Source organism: Melozone crissalis, unplaced genomic scaffold (genome assembly GCF_028551555.1).
Source record: "Melozone crissalis strain CALT ecotype California unplaced genomic scaffold, PUWL_Pcris_2 ptg000012l_1, whole genome shotgun sequence".
Taxonomy (NCBI): domain Eukaryota; kingdom Metazoa; phylum Chordata; class Aves; order Passeriformes; family Passerellidae; genus Melozone; species Melozone crissalis.
In genome coordinates, this window is record NW_026535790.1 from 2,949,315 (window position 1) to 2,975,923 (window position 26,609).

General features: G+C 45.5%; 1 protein-coding gene across 3 annotated transcripts in view; it reads right to left on the reverse strand.

The window, feature by feature from the left end:
• AXIN1 (axin 1) overlaps positions 1 to 26,609 on the reverse strand; it is a 77,536-nt gene that overhangs the window by 16,277 nt on the left and 34,650 nt on the right. For all 3 annotated transcript variants that reach the window (XM_054271141.1, XM_054271143.1, XM_054271140.1), the window contains exons 3-4: positions 14,907 to 15,047; positions 7,423 to 7,519 (exon numbers count right to left, since the gene is read on the reverse strand). In XM_054271141.1, the coding sequence (XP_054127116.1) occupies positions 7,423 to 7,519; positions 14,907 to 15,047 (238 nt within the window). The remainder of the gene's footprint in view (positions 1 to 7,422; positions 7,520 to 14,906; positions 15,048 to 26,609) is intronic.

Here is a 26,609-nt window from a genome sequence, read left to right on the forward strand (position 1 = left end):
TAAATATATATATATATATATATATAATAAAATAATAAATCAGGCCTACTGAAATAGGAGTCCTGGGTTTAAAAACAGATTAAGTCACACAAGAATGTGTTTAAACAGACTTAAATATACTCTCTGGCACACAGATATTTGTTGATTTTATGGTAGAGTCAGATCCTGGTCCCTTCCCTAGTCCTAAGACCCCTAAGTCCCTTCCCCCTAAGACCTAAGAAAACCACCACACCACCCCATCTAAGGGAAAACTTTTCTGGAGCTGCAATTCAAAAAGCTCCTTTGGGCACCAAATTCCACTCAGGGATAGAAGTGCTTGCTTTTCTCCCAGTGGACACATGGTCAACAGGAATATCTGGGTCTCAAAGGGTGGCAAAAGGATGTACAGACCTTTCAACCTCTCAAACCTACTGTTTATAGCAGCTATGCTTTCAGTTTGGTAGAAGGGAGGACTCTGGTCCTCCTCTGGTCTGGTGCACACTTACTCAGTTTATTGCAGCAGAATCAGTGTGTGCCAGCCAATCTCTGCAAATCCAGCCCACAGCCCAAGGTCCCACTTCCCACAAAGCATCCTCTCCTGCTGGAGGATCCTACAGGATTGCATCTCAGCTTTTCAGAGCTGTGCAATGATTCCCTGCTTGCTTTATCAATATGCACCTCACAAGCACTGAGGTGCCATTTTTTTGCCTGCTCTGGGTGAATAAATGAATATTTATGGCAGTTCAAGGACATTCTTGATTCATTATGATGAGTTACTTTATCCCTAAATTCCTGGGTTCTGGGATAAGAAGTTTGTGTAGTGAAGTATGAAGCTATCAGCTGCTGCATTCTCCCCCTCATTTTTATCCTTTCCGTATTACTTTTTTTAAAGAGTAGAAAAAGTTAAATGACACAGCAGAGATAAAAATTTAATTTGTAGGAAAAATAGTTGGAAATTCAACAGCATAAAACTCTGCATTCAAATACTTCAATACTAACATGGGAGAAATATACACTCTATAAGACCAGAGACAAAATTAAATGTGAAGATGTGAGATAATTCATAGCAAAAGAACAAATGCAGCATCAGAAGCAGACATTGAGCTTGAAAACTTTAAAGGAGGATGACAGACCACCCGAATTTATCCCAGGCCAGCCAGAAGATCAAAGCAGAACACTAAAATGCTGCTTTGCCTCAAAATCTGACAAAAGTATGCAAATCACATTGGCTTTTCTGTCTCTGCCAGCTGGAAGGCAGGGATGAAAACCAGAGGCAGCAAGAACCCACTGATGGCACTGAGGAGCTGAAGACTTTTTCATGACACCCAGTTGGGCTGCAGAGGTCCCAGTTAAAGCACTGCTTGTTCTGTTTGCCAAGAGGGAAGGGTCTTCCTGAGCCTGCCAGCAAATCTCAATCCCACTGACCCATGTGAGCTGGGAACAGCCCCAACCAACCATTCCCTTCATCCTTGCAGCCACTGGAGAGGGCACAACATGAGGGAGGAGATGTCACCACCCTGATGACATCTTTAGTGCCACCAGGACCTCCAGCTCTGCAAACCAAAGGCCTGTATCAAAAAAAAAAATCAACAAAAACAATGTTCAGTCTGGAAATACTGGAAGAGGGGCCAAAGCAGCATGTTTCACCTCTGTGTAGTGCAGAAACAGGCTCCAGATGTGCTCCAGCACAGGGGAAGATGTGGCAGAGCTGGTTCCTGCTCTGTTACTCCCTGAGGAGCTTCTCAGGATGGCTCCCTGCCCCTGCATAGCCCTGGGAAGCACTTCTGGCTAAGAGATCCTGTTTCCTTCACAAACCCCAATCCCGTGACCACCACCACCACCCTTCCTCGTGAGGCCACGGCAGCAATTCCCCAGGAGGGAATTCTCTCCCTTGCCTGACAAGTCCCAGCCTGCTGGGTGATGTGTTCCCTCCCTCCTGCCACCTCAGATGCCAGCTCTGCACCCTGTGGTTGTTTATGGGTGGCACCACCAAGCCCTGCTCCGTTAGACATTTATGAGCCTCACAAGAGGCAGCTCAGAGCTCAGCACTTACAGTCCTGGGCCTCCCTGGTGCAGCCACCACACACAAGCACAACTGGGAAAGAATTATCCTTTGTCTCCCTAGCCCTTGAGGCAGGGCAGCACCCCAAACCGAGTCTCTCCTGAACCTGTGGTAGCAGTGGGTGCAAGGGCTGCAGTTTGCTCAGAGTGTCTGAGTCCCGTCACCATGAGGCGGTTCCCTGCAGGCCCAACCATGCTGTACCCAGGGAACTCAAAATAAGGTGATTCTGGGTCTTTTACAACTAATACCTCAGCATGTTTATCCACAGGCTCTCAAACTCTGGAGGTGACTGAAGCTCAACCACAGAAATTACAATAACTGAACCCAAGAATCTTTAGGATCAACTTGTTTTCTTCTCTCTGTTGCAGCTGCAAAACACACTGCCCTGTCATTGGAGCTTCCCACTCAGCACAAGAGCTCACAGAGGGCCTCAGCAGCCTGTTTGAGGGTGCAATATGCAGCCCCCTCTGCAAGGGTCTCCCTGAGCATTCCAGATCAGTGCAACTGAACTAAACCTCACTTCACCCCATGGATACCAGCTGCACACACCCTGTGCTGCCCTGGTGGGTACCTGTGAGGGTGACTCAGAGAGCTGGTGAGCAGGATGATGCTCTGAACGTCATCATGGGTCTCACTTTATTCCTAGCTCAAAGGATGAGCTACACAGGCTTCCCCAAAACTAACAGTATAGCAGAATAATGAATGCAAATTCCTTGTGCTGAAACAATACAGATAACTGCTGAGGGCTCTCTCTGTGCCTCCCTAGACAGCAAACATGGATTGCACTGACCTGGTTCAAAAGACTTAAGACAACAAAGTGTCTGAAGCCTTTATCAAATGATGGGCCTGACTTCAGAAGGGAGACAGGGGAAATATGCTCCATCAAAAACCAACCAGGCTGAGCCTGTACCCAGAGCAGGATCCTTCAGGGCTTCAGGATTTTGAACCTGCCCCCAGCTTCCCATATAGAGTCCTGCCAAGGGACTTGTAAATAAGCTGCTTATTGTTCTGAAATCAGAAGGGCTCCAAATGCCTTTGTTCCAAGTAAAGGGTGCAGCTCTGTCCAAGAGCTGGCTGGTTTTGAGGATCCAGCCCTTCAGTCTGGACCAGAATGAGGTCTCTGGACATTCTACATCAACAACTCAGAAAGGAAGTGCTTCATTTCAAAGTACTGTTTAGTTTAATGTTTTATTTAATTACCTACCTACTTTTATTCAATAGCATTAGTTACATAGGTCTGTCCAGACCCACATGGAGTTGGGGAGGCTGCAGAGGACAACAGACAGGAGGCTGAATGCCAGGTGGATTGGGAAAAATAGAAATTGCTTGACCTGGTTTAGATGGAACAACCTTTCCTTGTGACAGCTCTGAAGAAGGATTTCTTGGGGTACCTATCACTAGAACATTGTCCTTGACACATGAAGTGTCTGAAGCTCTGGTACCTTTGTGAAGAAGCAGCCTGCTAAGAACATGTGAGACACACAAGCTCTCCAGCAGCTCCACTAGGCAGCTGCCCTCACATTTCCCCTTTTTTTCTTGGAGCTGATGGAGTGGGAATTCCATGGATTTTGCTTCCTGAGGCAGATGCAGCCCTTGGGTTTTGATGGATTTCACCTTCCTTGAGAAACACAGGTTTAAGGACCAAGCTCCACATCAGAACACACTGGCATCTGAAATGTGAAAAGGCTGAAAGGGAAGAATCTCACTGCAGTTTGCAGGTTCCCCTTGGGAAGCATCAGCCTCAACTGCTCTAAGATGAAACAGGAAGCTTTTCAACATTACACTGGGTAGAGGTTCCTTAAGCACCTCCAGGGATCTGTGGTTTGGGCTGAACTGTTTCTGACAGATGTGACTGGGCCAAAGAATTCTGTGCTGGTAAATTTCCCTCTTCTACAAGAGGTTTGATGCCTCCATGATGCCTGAGGGGCTGTTGTTAGATCACAAGTCAGTCTTGGAAATGAAAGGAAGATGACAGGCTAGAGAAGCCAAGAGAAAAGAACTTCTGAACCTCCATGTTTCTTAGATTAATGCATTCCTCTGTGACATAAATTTTTAACGGATAAATGGTGTTTCCATACCAGAAACACTAGTGGCAGAGCTCACAGATAGCTGGATTTCAGCATCCAGTCTAGCAGCATTCAGGGATTAGCAAGGAGTCCTGCTGGGGGAAGGCGTTTGAGGAAAATGGCATAAAACAGCCGATGGGAATTCCGAGCAGGTTCCCAACTCACAGGAGCAGAAAGCTCATTGAGCTGCAGTTATCCAGGCAGCACGAGACCAGGCTCCTCCTGTGCACTCCTCACTTGTACAGCACAGCACAGTGGTCACTCACAACCTTCTGCTCCACTCAGGAACGCTGCAGAAGCCACCCTTCAGCACCCTTGATTGTGCGGCAGGACAGGAGAGCTCCCATCCCATGACCAAGCTACAGCACAACATCACAAAATGGATTCTTTATGCAGTTAATAAACCAACCAAACACCAGCTCTTAATGCTTGAGGTCGGATTTTTCTGAATTTGCAGTGGAAAAGGAGGATCTCCCATCCCCTCCTGGGAAGGGATGAATGCCAGAGCCAGGTACAGCCCTGCATGCTCTGGGCTTTCTCCCTTTCTTTGGGAACTTGCTTGCTCTTTCCTTCCTTGGTGCTCCAAGACTCTGCTCAAATCCAAGAGAGAGATGGAAAACCACATGAAAGCAACACTCACTCTCTGTGTGATGTGTTCCTGCCAGAGGCACAAACCAGAGGTCTCCCTGCTTGCTGGAGAGCCTCCCCCACTGCATTCCTGGGCAGAGCGCCACTTCACAGAACACAACTTTTCCAAACTTAGAGCACTGGTGACTGGCTAAGTGTGGAAGATGTGAGCTGCTAAGTGTGGAAGATGCAGATCAGGGCCATCCACACACATCCTGCTGCTGAAGAGGGTGTTCCACATAGCTAACACACGCTGTCACTACTTGGATGCAGCACGGCTGCTGGGACCAGCGGGCAGCCTCCTCTGAACATATAATCACTGCAGTTTATAGCTTCTGGACTTAACTACAAGTGCTGCTATTAAAAGCAATGTAAGTCCTTTCAGAATTTTGCATAATAGCCCCATAACTCATTTGTCAGGGAACGGGAAGGTCTGTAAAGGACTTCTGCAATGACTTTCGGAAGTAGGAGGTTCCCTGTTATCAGTAGGAAAACATGCTGTGCATTCTGCAGGCACTATCAGCATGGACTCTGGCTATGCTGCAGATAGGAGTCCATAAAGACCTCCACTCAAAGGTTGTGATTTCATCACTGCCACATGTTTGGAAGCAGCTAACCCCAGGTCCAGCCTGACTCAGCCACGGGCTGTGGGATAGCCCAACCACTGGCTTCAGAAAGCAACACTTGAAGAAACATTTGCACGGCTCCTTGCTAATTTGTGCTGTTTAATTCAAAGAGTGTGCAGTTAGAGCTGAATTTTAAAGAGTAACTTTATAACATTTCACACTGGTGTTGTCAAAACACATTGTCTAATTACCTTCTCCTTTCTTGGCTGATTGATAAGAGAGGGCAGAACAGTGCCTCTCTGAAGTCGATGCCAATTCTGTGTCAGTAATTGGCTGGCAGGAGGTGCCAGAGTGTCTGAACTAAACTTTTATTCCCTGGAGAAAGACTAGAACTAACCCAACTTCTCAGTCCTCAGCTCCCATATAAATATGTGTCAAGATGCCTTTTTCCCTGGGACTTAAAATTACAGTGCAGAACCTAATGGCAACAGTGGATGTTTCACAAAAAAATCCCTGTGAAGCGTCTGTGTGTAGTTTAGGAGGAATATGTAATTCTAAAAGACTGTGTAGGTAAGGAGGATAATATAAAAATTTATAAGCAGCAGGTGGGCAATTGAAACCTTGTTTTTTACCCAGTTTTTAAAGCTGGTTTCCAAAAGGGTCGATAAAATTTAATGCTAAGTAAAACTAATTAGCCTGCAAGGAACTGCTGCTGGAATGACACTTATTCAGTTCAACAAAAGAAATGTTTGGCAGATGGAAGTTCGTTAAAGTAGAGCTCACTATACATATTTAATGCTCCATACTCTGAGTTTATAACCTGCAGTTCATGGAGGCATTGCCAGTGCACACCATCAACAGAAAGCCACTATTATTTTTATCCAAAAGGTAAAGCCACTGACAAGCTTTGAAGTCAGAGAATATTCAGTCAGTAGTTCCCACTGTTGGGGAACAGCAACAACAATAACAACAAAAAATAAAGGCCAAGCTTTCAAACTTCAACTCTAACAAAGCCATGCTTACAGTAAAAACGGCATCAAGTGAAATAAAAAGGCACCCAGCCAGCCTTTTCAACAGCAACCACACTGTGAAAGCAACTGTGTGAAAAGAGAGGTGACTGAGCTAGGATGGCTATGAGCGTCTGCAGCCAGGGCTTTTATTGTCAACCCAGTGATCAAAGCACAGGAGACCCTCTTAAATCTAAGGAAAATAATCTAATTTAAAAGGCAAAACAAAGAGTGGTGGTTTTGGTGTGGATTTTTTTTCTTTTAAATCAGATTAAAACAAGGGTGTATTTCTGCTGGTATTGTGCTGCTTTGAGTAGGCAGGATGGGAACAGCTGCGTCAAGTTTGAAGACACTTCTGCAAAAAACAGATGGAGGCTTTTTCTCTCCCTATTTGATTTGTGCTGGAGTCCAGCTGTCCAAAGGGGAAAGAAGCACCTTTATTCCCTACTAGATATTAAATGTCACCTGTAACTTCTCAGAAAAAGAAAACAATAACAAGCAGAGCTGCAGATGGTGATGCAGAGCCCTAGCAGTTGTGCCCATCTTCCAAAGGCTGTTTGCTTACCTGGAGCAACCAAAGAGACAGTGTCAGAGAAATGAAATATTTAATCCTGCACCTTTTTTTTCTTCCTCCTGCCTTGTGTCCCCAGGTGAGCTTAGCTGAGTCCTTGAGAACAGGTTACAGCTCCTTTGGCTGCTCAGTGCAGAAATACTGCTGGGGACCATTGCACTTCTCCCCAACTGACCTTGTCTGAGAGCTGTATCAGCCTCCACGTCCAACAGCCTCCTACACCTTCCACAAACACCTCCAGCTCACCTGAGGGCATGGAACTGCTTGCAGATAAATGCCAGCCAGTGCTTCCACTCTCACCCAGGAGAAACAATCAGCTACTGACTGAATGGTTAAGAAAAATTCTGTGTTTTGGCAGCCTGGAATGGTGAGTTTGGCAGAATGCTCCAAACCTTTTCTTAGCACAATGTATGTCATCTTGAAGCACCCCCAAGCGAATACAGCACTAAGGGGGATTAAACTCAAGCACAAGCAGAGCAACTGTCTGCTAGAGATCTCACATATTTTGCATATTTACCCCTGGGAAGGAGATAGTGCTACTTACAGGAATGTGAGGTAGTGGCACGCGTCCATTTGCTTTGGCACTTTCTTGCATCTCTCTGCGATGCTGCTTTCGGAGTCTGTACGGTGGGATCCCATCTCTGCAGGAATAAAGCAACAACACACCCTGCTTTAGTGCCTTTCACTGCCATGTTATGTTCATTCAAGCCTTGCTGACACAGAGTGGCCCCTAGGAAACCCCTCCATGTTTGCATGCCCAGAGCACGAGGAACCCATGCAGGGAACGATGCTCACACAGGTCCCCAAACCAAAAAAGTTCTGGCATGGGGGGCCAGGATCACTTACACAGCATCCACCAGGAGCAGAGTGAGGCAGGGCTCCTGCCACTGCTGCTCAAGGCAGAGGGCAGGGAGAAGGACTTGGACTGCATCCTGGTACCTTTTATAGTTGGTTGCTTTCTATAAAGAGCCTGTAATGTACACATTAAACCACAGGGCAGGCTAAGAGAGGGGGGAGAAGGAGAGTGGGAGCTCAGTGAGCATCTACTCCAAGGGGAGCTCAAGCAGGGAACAAGGTATATATTTTTAAGGGAGCGTGACAGCTGCTCAAATGGCTTATCAAAGGAGGTCTAAGCTCCACTGCTCCCAAGGCAATCTCTAGCTCAGTCTGAAATTATGGGCTTGATACTGCAGTTGCTGGAGGGAAGAATCAGCCCCCTCCCCAGAGGAGGCTGGATGAGGTTAGGACGGGATGTCATGGGCAGTCACATCCAAGTGAACCAGCTCTGCTTGGCCTGGTGCCTGTGCTGAAAGAGGTGGTGACAGAGGTCTGTGCAGGGGAAGGACACAGTGGTGGCCACAGTCCTTGGTACACAGGGGTCAGTGGGTCAGAGGCACCAGGCTTTGCTAAGCACCCCAAATGGCAAAGCACCACTGCCTAAGTGTGACTTCAGGCAAAGAAAGGAAATGCATTTTCTTTCTCACCACTGCCACCATCCTGTTCACACCCAGGGACCAGGAGAAGAGGAGTGAGTGGAGCCCAGTTATGAAAGGACACAGACCCACCTCCTGGTGACCTTGTGTTATTTGGGGAAAATCAACTAATTCAAGAACAAATGCCAGCCTGGAGCTTGGCAATGTTGAGCTTTTTCATTTTACACATTTCCCTGACTCAGCAGAGGTAACTGCTTGGGAAGGTCATGCAATGCCACAGAGGTGGGCAGAAATGAATGGAGGGATTTGGTTTGTCCCAGCTACCATGCGATTCCCAGGCACATCTTCTACCAACCCTGCACCCCTCTGAGCTGTGAAAACGAGCCAGTCCTGACACATCTCACAACACAAGATGTTTGCACAGGCCAAATGTCCTTAACACCTATTCCCCTCCCCAGCTGCTTCCCCAGAACATAAAACAAACAGTTTCACCCACAGATTTTTGAAGTCAAGGTGCCATTTGGCAAGAAAAACACAATTTACTGTGGTGTATAGCCTGCAAACCCCCTGAGTTTCAAGCACCAGCCTGTGTGAGGATGGCCACCACCAGCTTTCATTCCCATTCCCATCATGCTGGCTGCCCTGCTGGCTCCCTGGAAATTCAGGTGCAGGCAGAACTGCCACCAACCTACATCAGAAGAACCTAATTTCATGCAATAACCCAGGCATTCAAAATGAAACACCATTAAAATAAAATAAAACAAACCCCATGATTAATGACAAGTGCTTTTTAGCAGGAAGACAAACGAGGGAACAGAAAATGAGCCAGGCTAATTACAGCTCTGGTGAGTGGCTGCAGGTAATGCAGGAGGAGGAGGACGAGTGTGTTGGGAGCATCATCTCTGCTGTGCCTGCAGTGACACGGCCTGGGAACAGGACAACTTCCCCACGTTGCTGTGCAGGCATCATGACAGTGCTCATTAGGTGCCTTAATTTTCTTTAATGATGAGAATCACAACGGTTAAAGAGTTTCACTGCATTGTGACGCAGCCTTTTCTAGACTGGATGGTAACAAAACAACTGCAAGTTTTCAGAGGGAAAAATAAAAAAACCTGGGGGATTATTTTAGCCATTGCTTGTCGGCATCAATAGTCAACATTTCAGCTTAACCAGTGCACAAAACCCGGGTGCCAGAACACAACTCGCACACTAAAGCCACACGGCCATTCGCAGGGAACGCGGCATTATGTTAGAAAGTGCAATTTTTCTTTCTTTCTCTCTCTCTCTCTTTTTTTTTTAATTCTCCCCAGCAGCAGTCCCAGCGGAAAGAGCGACTTTTGTTCCCAGCACAGTAGCGAAAGGCTGATAATGGCCTCTAATCTATCCGGCTTCAAACACATGTTCAGCCCCGCTGTGCTGCCTTTGATGTCATTTTAACTAGATTCCCCAATGCCACCTCTGAACTTGGAACATTCCTTCGTTCAATGTACTGTGCCAACTCAACCAGAGGAAGCAAATTCAAAGATAAGCACTTTAATTTTATCCCAACAAAACCTTATTCAATAGATGGGGGGAAAGCAAGGAAAACCAATACCATACTTTTGTTTTCCTTTTGTCAGGTAGCTTGCTTTGAGATATTTTCAATAGATAGAGAAATAATATATATATATATGAAAAAAATTAAACTTTTTTTTTACAGCACATCTACTTTTAAAATAAAACTTTCCCAAACTGTTTTTTCTTGTTTCATCACGTGATTTTCTTTAGCACCAGAAAGCTCAGAGCTGAAATTCAACGAGGGAAGAAGAGTATTTCTGTTGCTTATTTAATGATAATGCACTGTTGGGGAAATGTGGAGGCTTCCTCCCTTCTCCAAACTGACCTGCAGGAGCCTCTGGTGAGCAGTGGTTTGGCTGTGGCTCTGCACGTTGGACTCTTCTGGCAAGAGGTGTCTTTGCTCCTCTAGACAGGCTTCAAACCCACTCATTATGCCTAACACATTGGAAATCATCATTTGGGATATTTTAAATTAAAAAGCTGCTAAACTTGTTTAAATATAGGAAAACTTGGGGTAATTCTGGATTACTAGCCTTAGGAAAGACAGGAAACAAATACAAAGGCAAACTGGTATTTTCTATCAATTACTCTTATCAAAGCACCTCTGTCACAAGAGACTTTTCTCACATAAAAAAGCATGATAGGAAAATCACCAGGCATTGTGATTAAAGGCCAGTCACCCAAGGAATAGCATTTAATCTGCAAGACTTTTTGAAGGAATAACCACTGTCCTAAACCCCTTTGTTCGGGGGATTGGCCATCCCTACTCTGGAGCAGGTTTGACAGGAATTGGGGAAGGAGCATCCCTCTGGCCAAGCCCACAGGCACCAAGGGCTTCCCAAGTGCCCGGGGGAAAGCAAAGCTGTCTCCCAACTAAGATAAGCCAGGACACCTGATAAGACCAAGAGGAAGGAGTATTGTTCAGCTGGAGCACAACACTGAAGAGGAGACATTATCTCCTGTTTACCGTGTAAGCTCTTGAAGAAATCAAGATAGATATGGACCTAAAGTGTTTCTGCATCTGAATTGGAACATCACATGGAGATTTAATGGTTTCAGCTGCTGCCTTCCTACCTCCAGTTGCCTTAACTTGCCTCAAGCATCTCTGTTGTGACAACCCCTCCCACCCACAGACTCACCTCCTCCACCTGGGAAGATGCTATCCTCAAGAAGGGTTATCTGAGACAGCAAGAGCAGTTTAGGACTGTGCTGGAAATGCTGCTGCAGGTCTGGGGCAGGCTCTGAGCAGCCCACAGGGCAGGCAGAGCCCCAAATCCCTGACTTACCACTGACCCTACAGGGAACACGAGCGGTGAGTGACTCGACCCCACCTGTGGCCAGGCCAGCGCTCACCAGAGCCTCTCACCGTGTCCTCCCCAGACCTTGCCTCACACAAACCAGCTAAAACAACACAGCTGCCCTGCTGATTATAAAAACAGGTTTCAGCAGAGAGGACCAGAGCTGTTTTGCCTACAAGGGCAGAGGAATTCCTATGACACAGGAAGGCTGAAAAATAATCAGCGGAGCACAGGCATTTAAGAGCAATGTTTTTTAAGCCACTCAAAAAGCAAATTACTCAAACAACAGGGACTGATAACATACTCGTTATATAAATTCAACCCATTACAACAATATTTAACAGTGCTTGGAAAGACATCCTGCTGAAAGCTGGCCTTTTAGGTAAGTGTGCTTGTAACATCACAGTTTTACAATCTGTTTGCTGAGCTGGCTGCTCCCAAAAAATCTCCCCAGCTCAGGAGCTGAGACAGGCAGAGCATCACTCAGGTCTTTGGGAGAGGCTTTGCATGCAGCCACTTCCAAACCCCACATTGCTGGAATCAATCCAACATCAAAGCTTGGAAGGGAACTGGTGCAGCAAATGCTCCGTGCCTGCTTTCTCCACTGGCCTGAGCTGGCCAGCACTGAAGATCTCCTGGTTTATTAGCATTCCTCAGTTAGACAGTGTTTGCATCCCAATTGTCCAGACAGATTTTCCTCTGATGGAGGGTCTGAGCCTTGGATTGCACCTCATTCATGTGCTGCCTTGGAGCAGAAGCCAGATTTCTTCATTATTGAGCGTGACTGCTGTGTGTAAACAGCACACAGAGGGAAGAACCTCGCTCATCAGCAAACGAGGCTTTTATTGCCATTTTCCTCAGAGAAGGCCTAAATTCAAAGCACTGAGACATGTAAGTCTTGTCAAGCAGCAGGAGTCCCTTCTTTAACTTCATCTGGTTGTTCTTCATTTTTGCTGCCTTGAGCAATTCTGCAAAAATTCCTTTGAAACTCAAGAGGAAGATAGGTTCAGCAGTGCCATGTAAAATCTGAGTAAAATCTAGTGCTGGAGTTTTAAATCATGTAATGAAGAGCAAGTGCTGAAAACAGCCAGAATCTGTGTAAGCCAAAGGTCAAGGCTGTACATCCAGAATCCTAATTCTGGATTCTGCATGGATCCAGTTTGAGAGGCATAGAAAGAATGGATCACCTTTATGAAGTTCAAAACTTACTTAAAATGAACCACTAGGATCGGGTTAGTTATTAGCAGAAGGCAGTGCACATATTGGTGGTAATTAAAGTCCTAAAGGCAGCCTATGGTGAGCATAGGAGGGATAAAATGCCTAAAGTAAAAAGAAGCATAGGATGGTCAGTAAGAAATTATCCTGCCTGTGAAAAAACCAAACTGTGGCTAGTGAAATAAAAATTCGGAGGGTGAAGAACTCTGGCATAAATGATCACAACTTATCACAGGTATAATCATCAGTGCAGTCCCATGAGCCTGCTGGAGCAGTGGGAGAGGAAGTGCTAAAAGCTAATTAATTTTGAAGAGTTCTTACATCTGTCTGTCGTGATAACAAGAAGTTACACGACTCCTGCTAGCTTCAGAGCACTCCTCCATATAAATTGATGCATATGAAGAATTGCAGAAGGATGTGGCAGAGCAGCTGGATCTGTATCAAATGGAGCCTTTAATTAGTGGTCGTCTACAGGGTTCTGTCCTGGGGGCATCCTCCACCTCCCAGGCCCCTTTGGCCAAGGGCTGCCTCATGCATAATGTTTGAGGAGCTGGTGTCAGGGTGCAGAATGAACTCACAGCTGCTCCTACATGGCCCTGAGACTCTGTGGAGCCAGAGAAGAGCAAGCTACTGGCTCAGGCAGGGTGACCACCACAGACACAGAGACCCCCTGGCCACACTGCACACTCCCTGTGTCACTGTATGAACTGTGGGCAGGTGTGGAACTGTGGCAGCACCCATTAACAGCATCCATGGCACAGGCTGGAAAGTTTCTCCAACAAGGTCTGACAGCTGCTGACGCTCACAGTGACACTAAACGAGCCTCTTGGAGGACTCTGTGTTTACAGCACTGCCATTAATAAAATCTTCTCCTAATTCTGTAAACCTGTCATCTCTTGCCTGAAGAATCAAAGGGTTTCTACTCTACAGAAAGACACTTTGCATTTGCACTACTAAAAACCAGACCAAACAGTGAATATTTTTCCCCAAATCCTTTTTTTCATATCACAGAGATGCAGTCACAACAAAATCTCACAGCCCCTTTTTTCTTTCTTTGCAGACCATGTTTAAGGAAGGCATCTCCTGGGTGAGATACAGGGTGTTGTCATGAGAAACAGAAAGGGAAAACATCTGGCTGGGGCTTATCAGCACAAGTTGTGTTAAAGTGCAGTGGTCACCAGACAAACTAGAACTGGTCAGTCACCGATCCTACCGCAGAGCAATCACAGACAGAGCTGTTACTCCATCTGCTGTGCTGTGCCCAGTTCTGAGCTCCTCAGGACAAGAGAGACACAGAGCTGCAGGAGTGAGTCCAAAGGAGGGCAATGAAGGGACTGGAGCATCTCTTATGAGGACAGGCTGAGGGAACTGGGCCTGTTTAGCCTCAAGAAGAGATGGCTGAGAAGGGAACTCATCAATGGCCATCATCTGCAGGGAGGTTTCAGAGAATGGACCAGGCTCTGCATTGTGGTACCCAGCAACATGACAAGAGGCAATGGACAGAAACTGAACATGAGGAAGAACTTCTTCACTCTGCAGTGACTTAGCACTGGAACAGATTGTCTAGACAGGCTGTGGAGACTCCCTCACTGGAGGTATTTCAGAACTATCTGGACACAATTCTGTGAAATCTCCTCTAGGATGACCTGCTTGAGCAGGGAGGTTGGACCAGATAACCCACTGTGATCTCTTCCAACCTGACCCATTCTGTGATTCTGAGAATTTGGCAGCATAAAATCTCAAGAAAAATACCCAGGTAAGTAGAAGGCTCTGTCTAACATTCAGAACTTAATCTATCTCAAATCAGTTACTATGAAGTCATCCAATATTACCAGTTCTTGCACCTGGCTTAAGAAACATCCCAGAACCTCTGACAGAACACTATTTAGATCACTCAAAAATATTTTTAGATTGCTCAAAAATTTTTTTAGATCGCTCAAAAATATTTTTAGATCGCTCAAAAATATTTTATGTTGCAAATGCTCACAAGACTGGCAAGGGTGAGTATCCTGCACAGTGACAAAGTTGTCACAGATATGTTTTATGAAAAATCCTTTCCTTAGGATTTTTTCTCCTGAGAAGCTGTGAGGCCTCAGGAACAACATGTAAACAATGATTATCTGCTGCTGTGGAATGCAACAGGTAGATCTGTGATTGGTCTCATAGAGTTGTTTGTAATTAATGGCCAATCACAGTCAGATGGCCTCTGTTATTCATTCTTTCTTTTGCTATTCTTAGCTAGCCTTCTGATGAAATCCTTTCTTCTATTCTTTTAGTATAGTTTTAATATAATATATATCATAAAATAATAAATCAGCCTTCTGAAACATGGAGTCAGATCCTCATCTCTTCTTCCCTCATCCTCAGACCCCTGTGAACACTGTCACACAAAGTAACTGAAAAGAGTGAGAATGACCTTGTCACGGTCTATTCAGACATTCCTCCCATCCCAAGCCTCTCTCCCAGCAGAACCCAGGAGCAGCAGTGCTGAAGGCACATGTGGCTGTCCCCCAGGTGTCACTTACACGCTGCTGTCAGTCAGAGACATGGTGTCGGCGTCGCTGGACATGCTCTGCTGCTCGCTGTCGTTGGCACTGGTGGCTGGTGCCAAAGCATAGCCCGTGTTGACATAGTAGGGGTTAACAGGCTCCCTCCATGAGCCATGCCTGTGAGAGAAAAATGAGAGCCAGGTTAGAAGGGCACAACCTTGACCATGGTCTGCATCACTAGGCAGAAGGACTCTGCCTGGAGCCCCAGCCTCAGTGATGGGCTACAGATTAAGCTGTGTTCACACTAAGTTGCACTGACAGAGCCATGAACAATTTGACTCATAACTGGAAAAAAAGGGAATTCATGGAGTAATGAAGATGAGAGTGTTAGAGATAAGGGAGGGAATGAGACTATATGCAAGAAGTCCTGTTTCCATCAGGGCTTATGGAATCCATGGGCTAGCTGCTTAGCATTGTCACTCGATGAGAATCTAAAAGCAATCCTTAGACAGTAAAACAGCATTTTTCTTAGTCAAAATAGGATTCTGCTCTTCCAACAGGGAGGGATATGTAGCAGAGCTCACCCATTCTATGCTTACTTTAACATCCCACCAACATGTTTGCAGACGGAAGGAGGTGAAGCAAGAAACAGCTGTTGCACAGCACCTAAAACTCACCTCCAGTGTTGCACTGAGGTACATTGGACACTTGTAAATTCCACCAGGATGGACCACCTAATCACACCAGCTGTTCCAGTGGACAGTCTGCTCGGGGATCTATGAAAGCTTTGTAAACAACCCATGCCTTGTTATTCAAGTACACAGGCAGGTCAACCTCCTTCTCTTCAGCAAAGGTCAGGAAGGGAGGCTGCCTGCAGGAGCTAACCTGGGAAATGAGTTCTTGCTCAGGAAGATGATGGTGAAGCAGCCTGGGAACCAAGCAGGCACAAATGCCTTCATGCTCACTCTGCCTCCATCATAGAAAAGTCAGTGCTGCAGTGCCTCCAGCTCTGCCACCCTGCAGGACACACAGGCCATGCAGGCATCTTGTTCTCCTGCAAGTTATTTTGTAATGTGCCAGAACAAGGAACAAGCTAAAATGTTCACATAAACCAAAGAGCACTTAATCCCCTGCTTTCCCTGCCTGCCCCTCTGCATGAAGAGCAGTATTTTTAAGATATCTTGAAGCTGATGAATTCCTGAGTTTTCCAAGCTCTGAAACTCAGAGTCCTGCTTCAGTTCATATCACAAAATTCATCAGCATTATCCTTTATTTAGTAACTCAGTAATCAGCACCTGGTGGAGGTGATTTGCAATGGGCCCTGTGCAAACACCTCAGTGGAGGGCACACCATGCAATGTGCGCTTCCCTGTTCTGCCAAGAAAAGTGATTCTGGTTCTACTGTAGTAGTTAAAGTCCTACAGACAACAGAAGCAATGAGTTTACATTTAGACAAGACAAGGAAACCCATGAGAAACACACAGATGGAGGGACCAGAGGTGAGGAAGACACCAGCAAAGGGTAAAGCTGGCAGTTTGTGTATATCTGTAAGGAGTATAAATGCAGGACAGGCACTGCAGGAACTGGGACTGGCAGAGAGCTCGTTTAAGGCAGAGGTTTGTGGATGCTGTTATGTAAAATATGGCACATAGTGTACCACGATGGAAGAATTACCAAAGTATTTTAAATCCTGAAGTGGACAGGGTTACAGCCTTCAGCTAATGCATTGCTCAGCCAGCTCCTAATTCATCTGCTCCTTGGGTCCTCAGCATACAACCTGCTTTCCTTGTAATCCAAGGGGTCATGGATATTCACTGGTCACTAGAAAAATCATATTGTTTCAGGTCCATTATGGAGTTGATTAGTAACAAATTACTCCCCCACTCTCAGAAAGAGAAAAGTATTCTGTGTACCACAAACCAACCAAAACTCCAAACTCTTTCTCCTTGGATGATGAAGCTTAGCATAGTTGCAGAATGGTACAAAGAGCATTCAAAACTGAGCCAGCTGAGGCTTTTCATGGCTGTTTGACAGAAGGGAGCCTTGTGAGGTTTCTCTATGCTCAGGTACAATACAGAGTCAGTTGGGGATGAGCACAGGGATGCCTTGGGATGGTGAATCACCACAGACACCCTCTAGCATGCAAACTTCCTGTCAGTCGCTGCAGATGTGCACTGGAGCAAACTCATTTCTATATTCCATCAGATTTCTGAACAGCTTTCTAGGGCAAGTACTGGAAATAATTGGAACAAGTTCACCCTAAAAAGCAAGGGATAATAAGTGAAAACCTTCCCAGCCCCCTTCAGCCGTTCTCCCTGTGCAGAACGGTCAGTTCTGAACATTAAAGGAGAGCTGTGCAGTGCAACCCTCCTGTCAAATCCAACATGACAGCAGTGTGATGGAGGCTGAGACAACCTCTTAAATTGAGGCAGGAATGATGGATAGCTCAGGCCTTCCCTGAGGGCAAAGACAAGGATGATTTTTGGACAATCCAATTAAAATATAGCACCAACTTCTACTGGACCTTTTGCCAGGACTCTCTGCAAGAGAGGTGTGGATTATTCTAGCAGTATACTAAGAAAGCACTCAGGTACACAGAATAAAATGCAGGGCAATCAATTTCCCCTTTGTATCTGTTGATACAAAGAGCAGCAGAGAGCACCTGAAGATGTTGCTGGGTGTGTAATTGTGATGGCTGAAGGAAGCAAGAGTGAGCAGATGGGCCCTGGGAGGTCCCTGACACCTCTGGAGGAGCTGGAATTGCTGGGCTCTCCCACAACACTCCCCAGCTGTGGTCTCCTCACTGAGGATGCAGGTTTGGTCACAACTGTTGTATTTAGCTAAAATTACACACTTAAGCATGTATACAACAGGGATTACTTCCATTTTAGCTCTGCCTCTAATACATCAATGCAAATGTAAACTTTTGGTAAGCGTAAGGAGATGGAAAGGGTATAGGATTTCAAAGCAATCATAACAGGTTACATTACTTTTGAGGAATCCATCTGTATTCAATCCTTCTCCTAATGTTCTCTCTCCCTGACAACTCTCTTCAGCTGGCTCGTATCACTATTTGAATGTTTTGTGCCGTGCCTCTGAAGAACGCTTTCAACATCTATTAGGAGGAAAACATTAAAGGAACATGGAGTCTAACAAAAAAAACTGGTCACTTCTGATCTGGGAGGGGAGGCTGCTTTGAAAGGGATTCAGGCACCCTCAGAGTGATTTGAAATGTCAGCTAAAAACCTCACATAGTGAGCTCTATGCACTGATAAGGGCGATAAAAGGAAAGGTGAGCATTTAAAGTTAGACTTCACAAAAATTCCTGCAGCCTTCCAGAATTTTATTTCATTTTTAAGACAGAAAGAGCAATGAGCATTTTTGAAATGAACAGAGAACATTTCATACATTGCAGAAATAAAGCTGCATGTCTCTTCTGCAGCTCTCAGTTGCTCAACCCTCAAAATAATCACATAGGGAACAATTATAACAGAGATCACAGCGACCCGAGTAAGTCAGCCTGACCAGCTGCCTTTTCTTTGCATAAAGCCCTCTGCTGATCACTGCACATTCTGCTAATGCTGACAAGGGCCTAAACTGCTGTAAAAAACCAGCAGGAATTTCCTTAAGGCTTCCTTTTACCTGTTCTGGGTTTATTTTGCATATTGCCTTGGCTGCATCGCATCCATCCCCAGATTTCTCACTCCTCTGACCAAGCACCCAGCACTTGGGACCTCAGCACCATCAGATCTTGGAATCTCAATGCAAGCAAGCAGACAGGTGAGGTCCTCTTCAGCACTCTTGCTCTATGTGGAGTTCCCAGTGCATCCTGAGTCCCTAAGGGCATCCTTTTCCTTCCAGCCTGGGAACACCAGTCTCTCTCAAACAACTTCCCCCAATGGCTATTTCAATTTTAAATCAAAGATGCAAAGTCCCCAACCTTTGCCAAACATGCTACTCTGCTCTATGCAAAAACCCCGGGGTTGGTGTGCTCTGGGGAAGAATTGCATCACCTTCAGCACCCACAGTGGGAGGAAGAGCTCACTGATCCTGCCTCCAAAGCCAAATCTGAGTGGCACTCCCTTTGGTTCTCACCAGCTATGTATCTCCTTCACTGATGTTCTTCATCAAGCATGGGAAAAAAACCACTAAGGCAAGAAGAAAACTTCCTTGAAGATGAAAAGCCTCTAGGCAACTAATTTCTGTAGAATTTAAATTTCCACTGGAGGGAATAAGTTGCACAACACTCTACAGGCAGGTCTGAGAGCCATGGTCTTCCCAAGCCTGCTAGCAGTTCCAGCATGGCTGGAACAGCTCCCAGTTTAACAGGGAAGATGATCAATCCAAAGTTTTCATTGCTACCACCTTCTCCAGCTCCAGCACTAAATGTTTATGGCACTGACATTTTCTGGAAGAAAATTTTTCCTCAAAAGAATTGAAGCTGTGATAGAATCCAGGCAGGCCTTGTTTTGCAAGGGTGCCCCACCTCCCTGATCTGGAAACTCTAAAATCCCTGGTGGCACGGGAAGCTCCTCCAAACCCCCGCACTACCAAGGAAGCAGCTGTTTGAGACACAGTATTAGCAAATCAAAGAGATAATAAAAACTCATTAAGCTGACCATAAAACTCCAATGCACTCTTCCTAAACAGCTCTTGCAGAAGTTTTCATCTCATGCCATAGTCTGAAGCTTTGGTCACCAGAGCTTTGGTGAGCAGCTCGTTTTCAACATGGGAGAAATCCCATTTTCCAGATGCCATAACCACCCAAACTTCATGAGTCACTGTGGAAAGTTCTGAGCTGCAGGAGTTCTGGGGATGTTGGCAAGTCCCACAGAAGGACACCCCAAAATGGGCTCTGCACAAACTCCAGATGTCTCACCACAGCTAATGGCACGTGGAGGAGCTGAGATGCCCTCCCTCCTGCACTGTGGTGAGCAACCTCACAGCAGGAGACAATTCCTCCTTTCCTTTTCTGGTAGGTGGTGTTTGAGATAGTGCCCTGAGACCACAGATCAGGATGCAACTCAATGGGACCCAACTACTCATTCTGTGCTCCCTCCTGCTTTTTCACACCAACTTCTGAAAAATTAGCTCAAGCTTTTGCAGTTCTGTGTTTCTGAAGATGATTATTTCTAGGAAACCAGCACTAAGCATTACTCTTATTTGGTGTCTTGGTCATTTTGCATTTTTGACTGGGAGGGTGCAGTCCAGCTCGTTATTTTGACATGTTCCATTTATTCAGTGTGGAAAAAAAAATTAAAAAGTTATTAACTTCCATGCAAGAAACAAAAAGTCCTTCTAGAATCACAGGTTGCTGACTCTCCAGCTGGCCACTTACTTCCCAAACTTACATCTACCAACAAGCAGGTGACTGTCATATCCTTCATGCAGTTCCACATTTCAATATCACAACCAATCAAATGAAAAGCTGCACATCTTGGTTTATGATGTACAAGCCAAAGCAAATCCCTTCAGCATGTCTAAACAGCATGTGCTGACAGGAGTGTCCCAGCAGCAGGGTCCCCTTTAAAGGGATTACAGCAGCATCCACCACAGAGTCCAGCTTACAAGATTACATTAATTCACCACCTGAACAGAAAAGTCTGTTTCCAATCCGTGGTACCAACAACTATCACAGAAGTTGCACCATACAGCTTCTCCCAAACCATTATCATGGGAATGTTTTGGAGCTAAGAACAAAAAGTCTATGAAGATGCAAAACTGAAAACCTTCACTCCTGACTGGATTTGATCTATGCTAAAGATGCAAAGCTGGCTCAAGAGGTTAAAACTGGGGATTTACCTGACAATTTGATTGCAGATTGTTGGGGTTGCTCCACTTAACACTCTTCCCAATTATTCTGGGTACTCAGACAGCGCTGTGCATCTCAACTTTATCACTGCCAATGTCAGGCTAATCACATGTGTTCCAGGCAAGGGCAGCTTCTTCAAAGATCACATCAATTCTGGACAAGTTAATCTGTTCTTTGAGGTCTCCAGATGGCTCTTGCCAAGAAAGTTCACTTCCAGCTCTGCAGCCGGCGAGCGCAGCAGCCCCAGCGCTCTGCAGAGCATTACAAAGGAACCAGATCAAAGTTGTGTCTTACAAAAAAATGAAATCTGAAGTTTGAAAAGCAACAGCAGCCTGTCACTTGTAGGCTTAAAGACGACTTCTGCATGCTCCAGCTATCAGGGAATTTATGATTACAGTCTGGCTTTTAAAAGCTGATGAAAAAAATGACGCTCTTTAGCACTCCTTGCCTTTGCAAATCTGTATCTTCTTCCCTGTGTATTCATCCTCCCACACCAGAGGAAGAAGGGAAATAAATAAAAATGTAACTAAAAGTACAGATAAAGGCTCTTCTTTTTTCTTCTAAGGCACTCAACTCCATTTTAGGACTACATGGAGATTATTTTATGGGGAGCTTCAGCAATTATTGTGAAGTATTAAAGCACAGTTACAAAAGCTAAATCCAAGATTTACCAGACTGAGTTTCCAGTTTCTAACTCCTTTGCATTTACCAAGGACATGCTACTTCTCAGGCAGGACTAATTTACAGAGGATGCATTAATTGCAACCAGTAATTAAGATCATAGGATACAGCAAGGTGGGGGAGAGGATCTAGGAAGGAAGTTGAAATACAGGAAATAAAATGTTTGCCTTAGGAGGCAAATAAGGACTAGATAGGCTAAATATTGTGGCTGTGCTGCCCTATCGCCACCCTAACCTTCTTAGGAAAGGCTTTCAGACAACAGGATGAAACCACAGTGTTCCAAGGAAACTGCAGAACGAGTCCCTCAAGATTTCATCTGACTGTGCATCTCCAAACCAGCCCTCCCAGCTCCTCCTTCCCAATGGAGGGCGAGGCTGTGCTCACTCATCACCCCAATGTAATAAAGGATTTTGTCCTCTAGTTACAGATTTAAAATCAAAACTGCAAAAATCTGAGTCTGACAAACAATAAAAGCAAGTCCTTCCTGAAAACAATGCATGTCTTCCCTAGAGTAAGACCACAAACCTCATTTATTTAATAGCTCAAAGCACAAGATATTCATTAAAATGAAAAAAAAGAAATGGGCAACACAATGTCTGCACAACAATTAACAGGACAATTGGATCATCTTCCTAAAATAAAGCAAATGTTGCAGAACATTCTGTTCCATATCTAGCAATAACAGGTATCTGCCTAGATTAATTTCAATATATCAGCCTGAGCTTATACCATAACATAGTAGTTTTGTTTGGTTTTTAAAATGATGACATGATTCATATGAAACCTTATCCATCATGAAATGCTGACAATATTAGGGAAATTTTCTATAAAATATACAGGATATTTGGCTGCATTAACTGCAACTGAACAAGAGCCTCACTGCTTTAGAGCAGCCAGGCTGCATCAGCCATCCAAAAGCTGCTGTAGTGACTTCAGAAGCTACAAAATAACGGGCAAACCCAGCAGTGTGTGTGCATTTTGGATATCCAGGGTACACAGCTGCCACCCATGAGCCACACTCACCTCCATGTCCTGCCTCTGCCAGACAGCACATCACAGGAGAATTGTTTTTAGTATTTTATTGGAAGGGACAGAATCAAGCTTGTGCAGGGATGTGCTGAACATCCAAGCATGTTAACCCCTGAAACGAGTGGGACCTGAGTCCTCATCCTCGATTTTTTGACCCTCCAAACGTGCTGTCCCTGGGGCACCAGGATCACTAGCATGGACACAGGTAGAGAGGGCTGATAATGCAGCCTCCTTTCCCCTGCTCAAACTGAGAGCTGGGGAAAATTCAGCAAGAGGCTGATTGGCAAGAGCTCTCCACTCTGCTAATTGGCTTCTCAGACTGAAATGACATCTATGTTTAATACAAGTGATTTCATATATATACATATATATGTGTGGTTAAGTGGATGAACGACAGAGCAGGCATTTCAGACAGCATTTCAGTGCCAGCTCCCTGCTCTCTGCTTTCCTTGGTGACTGTCCCAGGTAAATTGGGGCTGGTGGAGAGGGGGAACACTTTGCAAAGTGCTGTGGGGGTCTCAGCTTTTAGCCCCATGGTTTCCCTTCCCTGGGAAGGCAAATGGGAGACATAAAGGAGGTCCAGAGAAAACAATCCTTCCCAGAAGGGGCCACCATGCCACAGATGGAGTAACAGCAGTGACCCTCCTGAGGTTCAGAGCCCTCCATGCCATGCCAAGGCAGCTCTGTCCCTGCCTGCAGCCCGGGTTGTGCTCCCTGAGAGGACGGAATGGGCAGCCCGAAGCTGTCCCGCATTCCAGCCCGGCTGTGCTGACACCCACGCAGGCACAGCAGCTCCCAGAGCCCCCTGCCTGCACCGACAGGGCCTTCGTGGAACAAATTACTTCCAAATGCCTGGCTCTGAGGCACAGGGAAAGAGGGAAGCCCAGGTTTGTACCTGGGTCTGCTCACAACACAAAGAAGGCAGCAGCTCCACTTAAAAACACAACTGCCTGCAAACTATCAAATTAATCCCAGGATTTCAACAGCTTTTCTTCATTATTTTTTGTCTCAACCAAACCACAAATTTACTTAATGACTAAACCAGGCGAGCGAGCACTTTGTTTTCCAGACAGCAGGAACGTTTCTAACGGGATCCAGGTTTTCAGAACACACGCTTGCCCGACGTCAGGCAAGGAGGGAGAGGTTCCATTGCTCAGATGTGTTTGATGCTTTTTTTAACTCCCCCAAACCTGCCAGCACTGGGGCTGGGGCATCTCCGAGCCCTGAGCCCGAGGAGAGGCACTGAGCGGGGTGAGGAGGAATACAATAAGAACACTGTGTTCCAGGAATGACTGAATAAAGGCAAGAGCATGCTTTTGGCCAGCAGGATTCAGCACTGTAACTCCGTCTGCCACTTTTCTCCTCTGTCTGAAGCAATGTTGTTTGTCCACGCTTCTCTGAAATGGAAAGTATTTCCTCTTGCCTGCTTGTTCCAAGGAAAGATCTGAGGAGGCCTGGTATAACCAGGCAGAACTGGGGATTCTCCAGTGACTTGATTCTTCTTTGCCAAAATTTCCGCTCAACAAGAAAAGGCTTACAAGAAAGAAATTACAAGCAGATTTCTCTGCAAGTTCAGTAACTTAAGACCAAGGTCTGTAGAATGAGTAAGTTTTTGCATGGAAACAAAGCATCCAGCTTTGGCCAATGACTCCAGATCATTCCCTGCCTTCCTACATAGCTGTAGAGCTTCTGAAGTGTTCAAAAAGGTACAACAGGGCAGGGACATCCACAGGTACATGGAGCACACTGGGGAATGGGAGGCACAGGAATCCAAGGGCTAAAAATGACCATGGGTGCTCAATCCTTCCTTGGGCCACCAAAGTTTTTCAGGAGGGCATCAATCCCAGCACTGCAATTGTTGTATTGCTTTCAGGGATAAATTTCCCAATACTTCAATCACAACAGTGGTATTGCAGATGGCTGAAATGCAAGGGGAAGATATGCAGCTCAGGGGGGCTCTGTTTTACAAGGACTACTCACAGCTTTGACATTAAACTGCCTGCCTGTACCACTGGGCCGTGTAACATAAGCTGAGCTGCACAACCACAGACTTGCTAGCCTCACTTGAATTCCCCTCAAAACAATGGCATGAAACTCAATACTCACTACCAATTCATTGCCAACAAACTTGGAATTTTAATGAAATTACAAATTTGGATGGCAGGGGAAACCAGCTGAGGTAGTATTTTGAATGCCTATGAGGCACCTAACTCAGCACCTCAAAACCACTCAGCTTTGCTCGTGAAGACCTTTGACAAAGCCCTGCTAATGATGAGGTGGGCAGAATTAGCAGTAATCCTGCACTAAATAAAAGACTTTATTTCACTGATTAAGGTCTAGCTCACAAGGCACATGAAGAGAAGGGGTCTGCCTCCAAGCAGAGCTGCTCGCTGGTGTCTTAACTCCTACAGAAATGATCCAAGAAACTTCCCCCATTGAACAAGAACCTTTGAGGTGAGTGAACTCTGACCTCAGCTGTTAACAAAACCAAAACCATGGAGGGCTGGCAAAACCTGGCAGAGATAAAGCTGAGAGTCAAGATTTAATAGTGCTCCCAGAGGGGAGATTCAGCTGATTAGAAGCATCCTAATCTTCTCTCTCAGTGTATATTAAAGGTCAAGAAGTGGGATCAGATATTGGCAGCACATGAAAAAACAACTCAGTCAAGCAAAAGACCTTCACAAAGACGTTTCATACCTTCACATTAAAAATTCCTGCAAAGTCTTATTTAACTTTACTTCCCTCTAGGGAACACATTCAAGATTAAAGTCAAGAGACCATTAGATTGGGACAGAAAAGAGGTACCCCTGCAGAAGACTTCTGCCTCCAATCAGTACTTTATAATGAGCAAGAGTTCATAAGCATCAGCTGATTGCAACCATGACAGATAAGTAGGTCTCAGAAGCACAACACCACAAAACAGAGCTTCTCTAGCAGCGCTCTGGAGTCTCACAGGCTCCCCAAATGGGGTCATTAAAGGATACTTGTTAGATGTTAACAAATGGCAGGCTGTATCAACAACAACATACTGGCAAGCTGCAAAAAGCTTTTAAACTTGCTCTATTATTTATTGCTCAGCTCCAAAGAGATGTCAGCATCACAACAAAAGTATAAATTCTAACTCAGTCTCCTGGTCACTATTGGGAGCTCATAATCTGACCTTCCCTCCACAGCTCAAGCCGACCTGGCCAATATAATGCAGGGGCTGGGGCAAGAGGAGGGTGGGCTAAGTCATGGTGTCCTTCTGACAAGGTCTATTAGAGGTTGACAGCAATGACAAATCCTCAGAAGAACTGTAATAACAACCACCAGAAGGAATGTAAAACACAGAAACTGTGTTTAAGGGAGACAGATGCTGTTAAAAAGGGTATTTCCTTTTCTAGAGATACTTATTTTATTTCTTTTTTAAGAGTTTAGCAGACTAGCAGGAAACAACTTGCTGTTGCTGTTGTCCCTGGAAAATAGGCATATAGAGGGAAGACAGTCTTGTGAAGCTGCTACAAACATCCGTCCTTTTAAACAAAGATTAAAGTAACTTTTCCTTAGATGGTGAGCATGAAGTATTTCACAGTCCTAGTTTTGGGACAGTCACCAAACCTTGCATCTCCAGCCAGACCTGGAAGCCAAACCATCAATCGCTGCACCGAGGTCAAACAAAGTCATATTTAAAAAGGAAGAATGAAGTCAGTGGACTCAGTTTCCCATTTCTCATGGCTGCTCTTTTACAAATGGATCTAAATTTGGTGTCTGACTGGCAATCCAAAAGCAAAGAATTTCAGAGCAGTGAGAAAGATGGAGGAGATCAGCATCCAAAGGGAGCCAGGGCAGGTGGCTCAGTGACCCCTTGAGTGTAACTCCAAGGTTGTGTGCTGAACATGCTCTGCTGCTGAGGGTGACACACCTCCAGAGACATTCTAAATAATCCAAGCTGCAAGAACCAGCTCATCTCATTGAAACATGTATTAAAATGTTGAGAAAATCAGCTGAAGAAAGAGGGGAGGGGGAAAAAATTAAAAATAAAAGAGCTGCTCAAATTGCACAGGAGCTCACAGGGTCATTCCTGGGACACAGCAATACCAAAGGGTCCAGCTAAACTCCAGACCTGGGGGGAGGTAAAACACCTTTAACTGTTTGGGAGGTTGATACTTGTGGTCCATCCCCTTATGAGGTTTGGCCACTGCTTGGGCAGATCCTGTGCTTGTTTTTCCTGGGGGCACT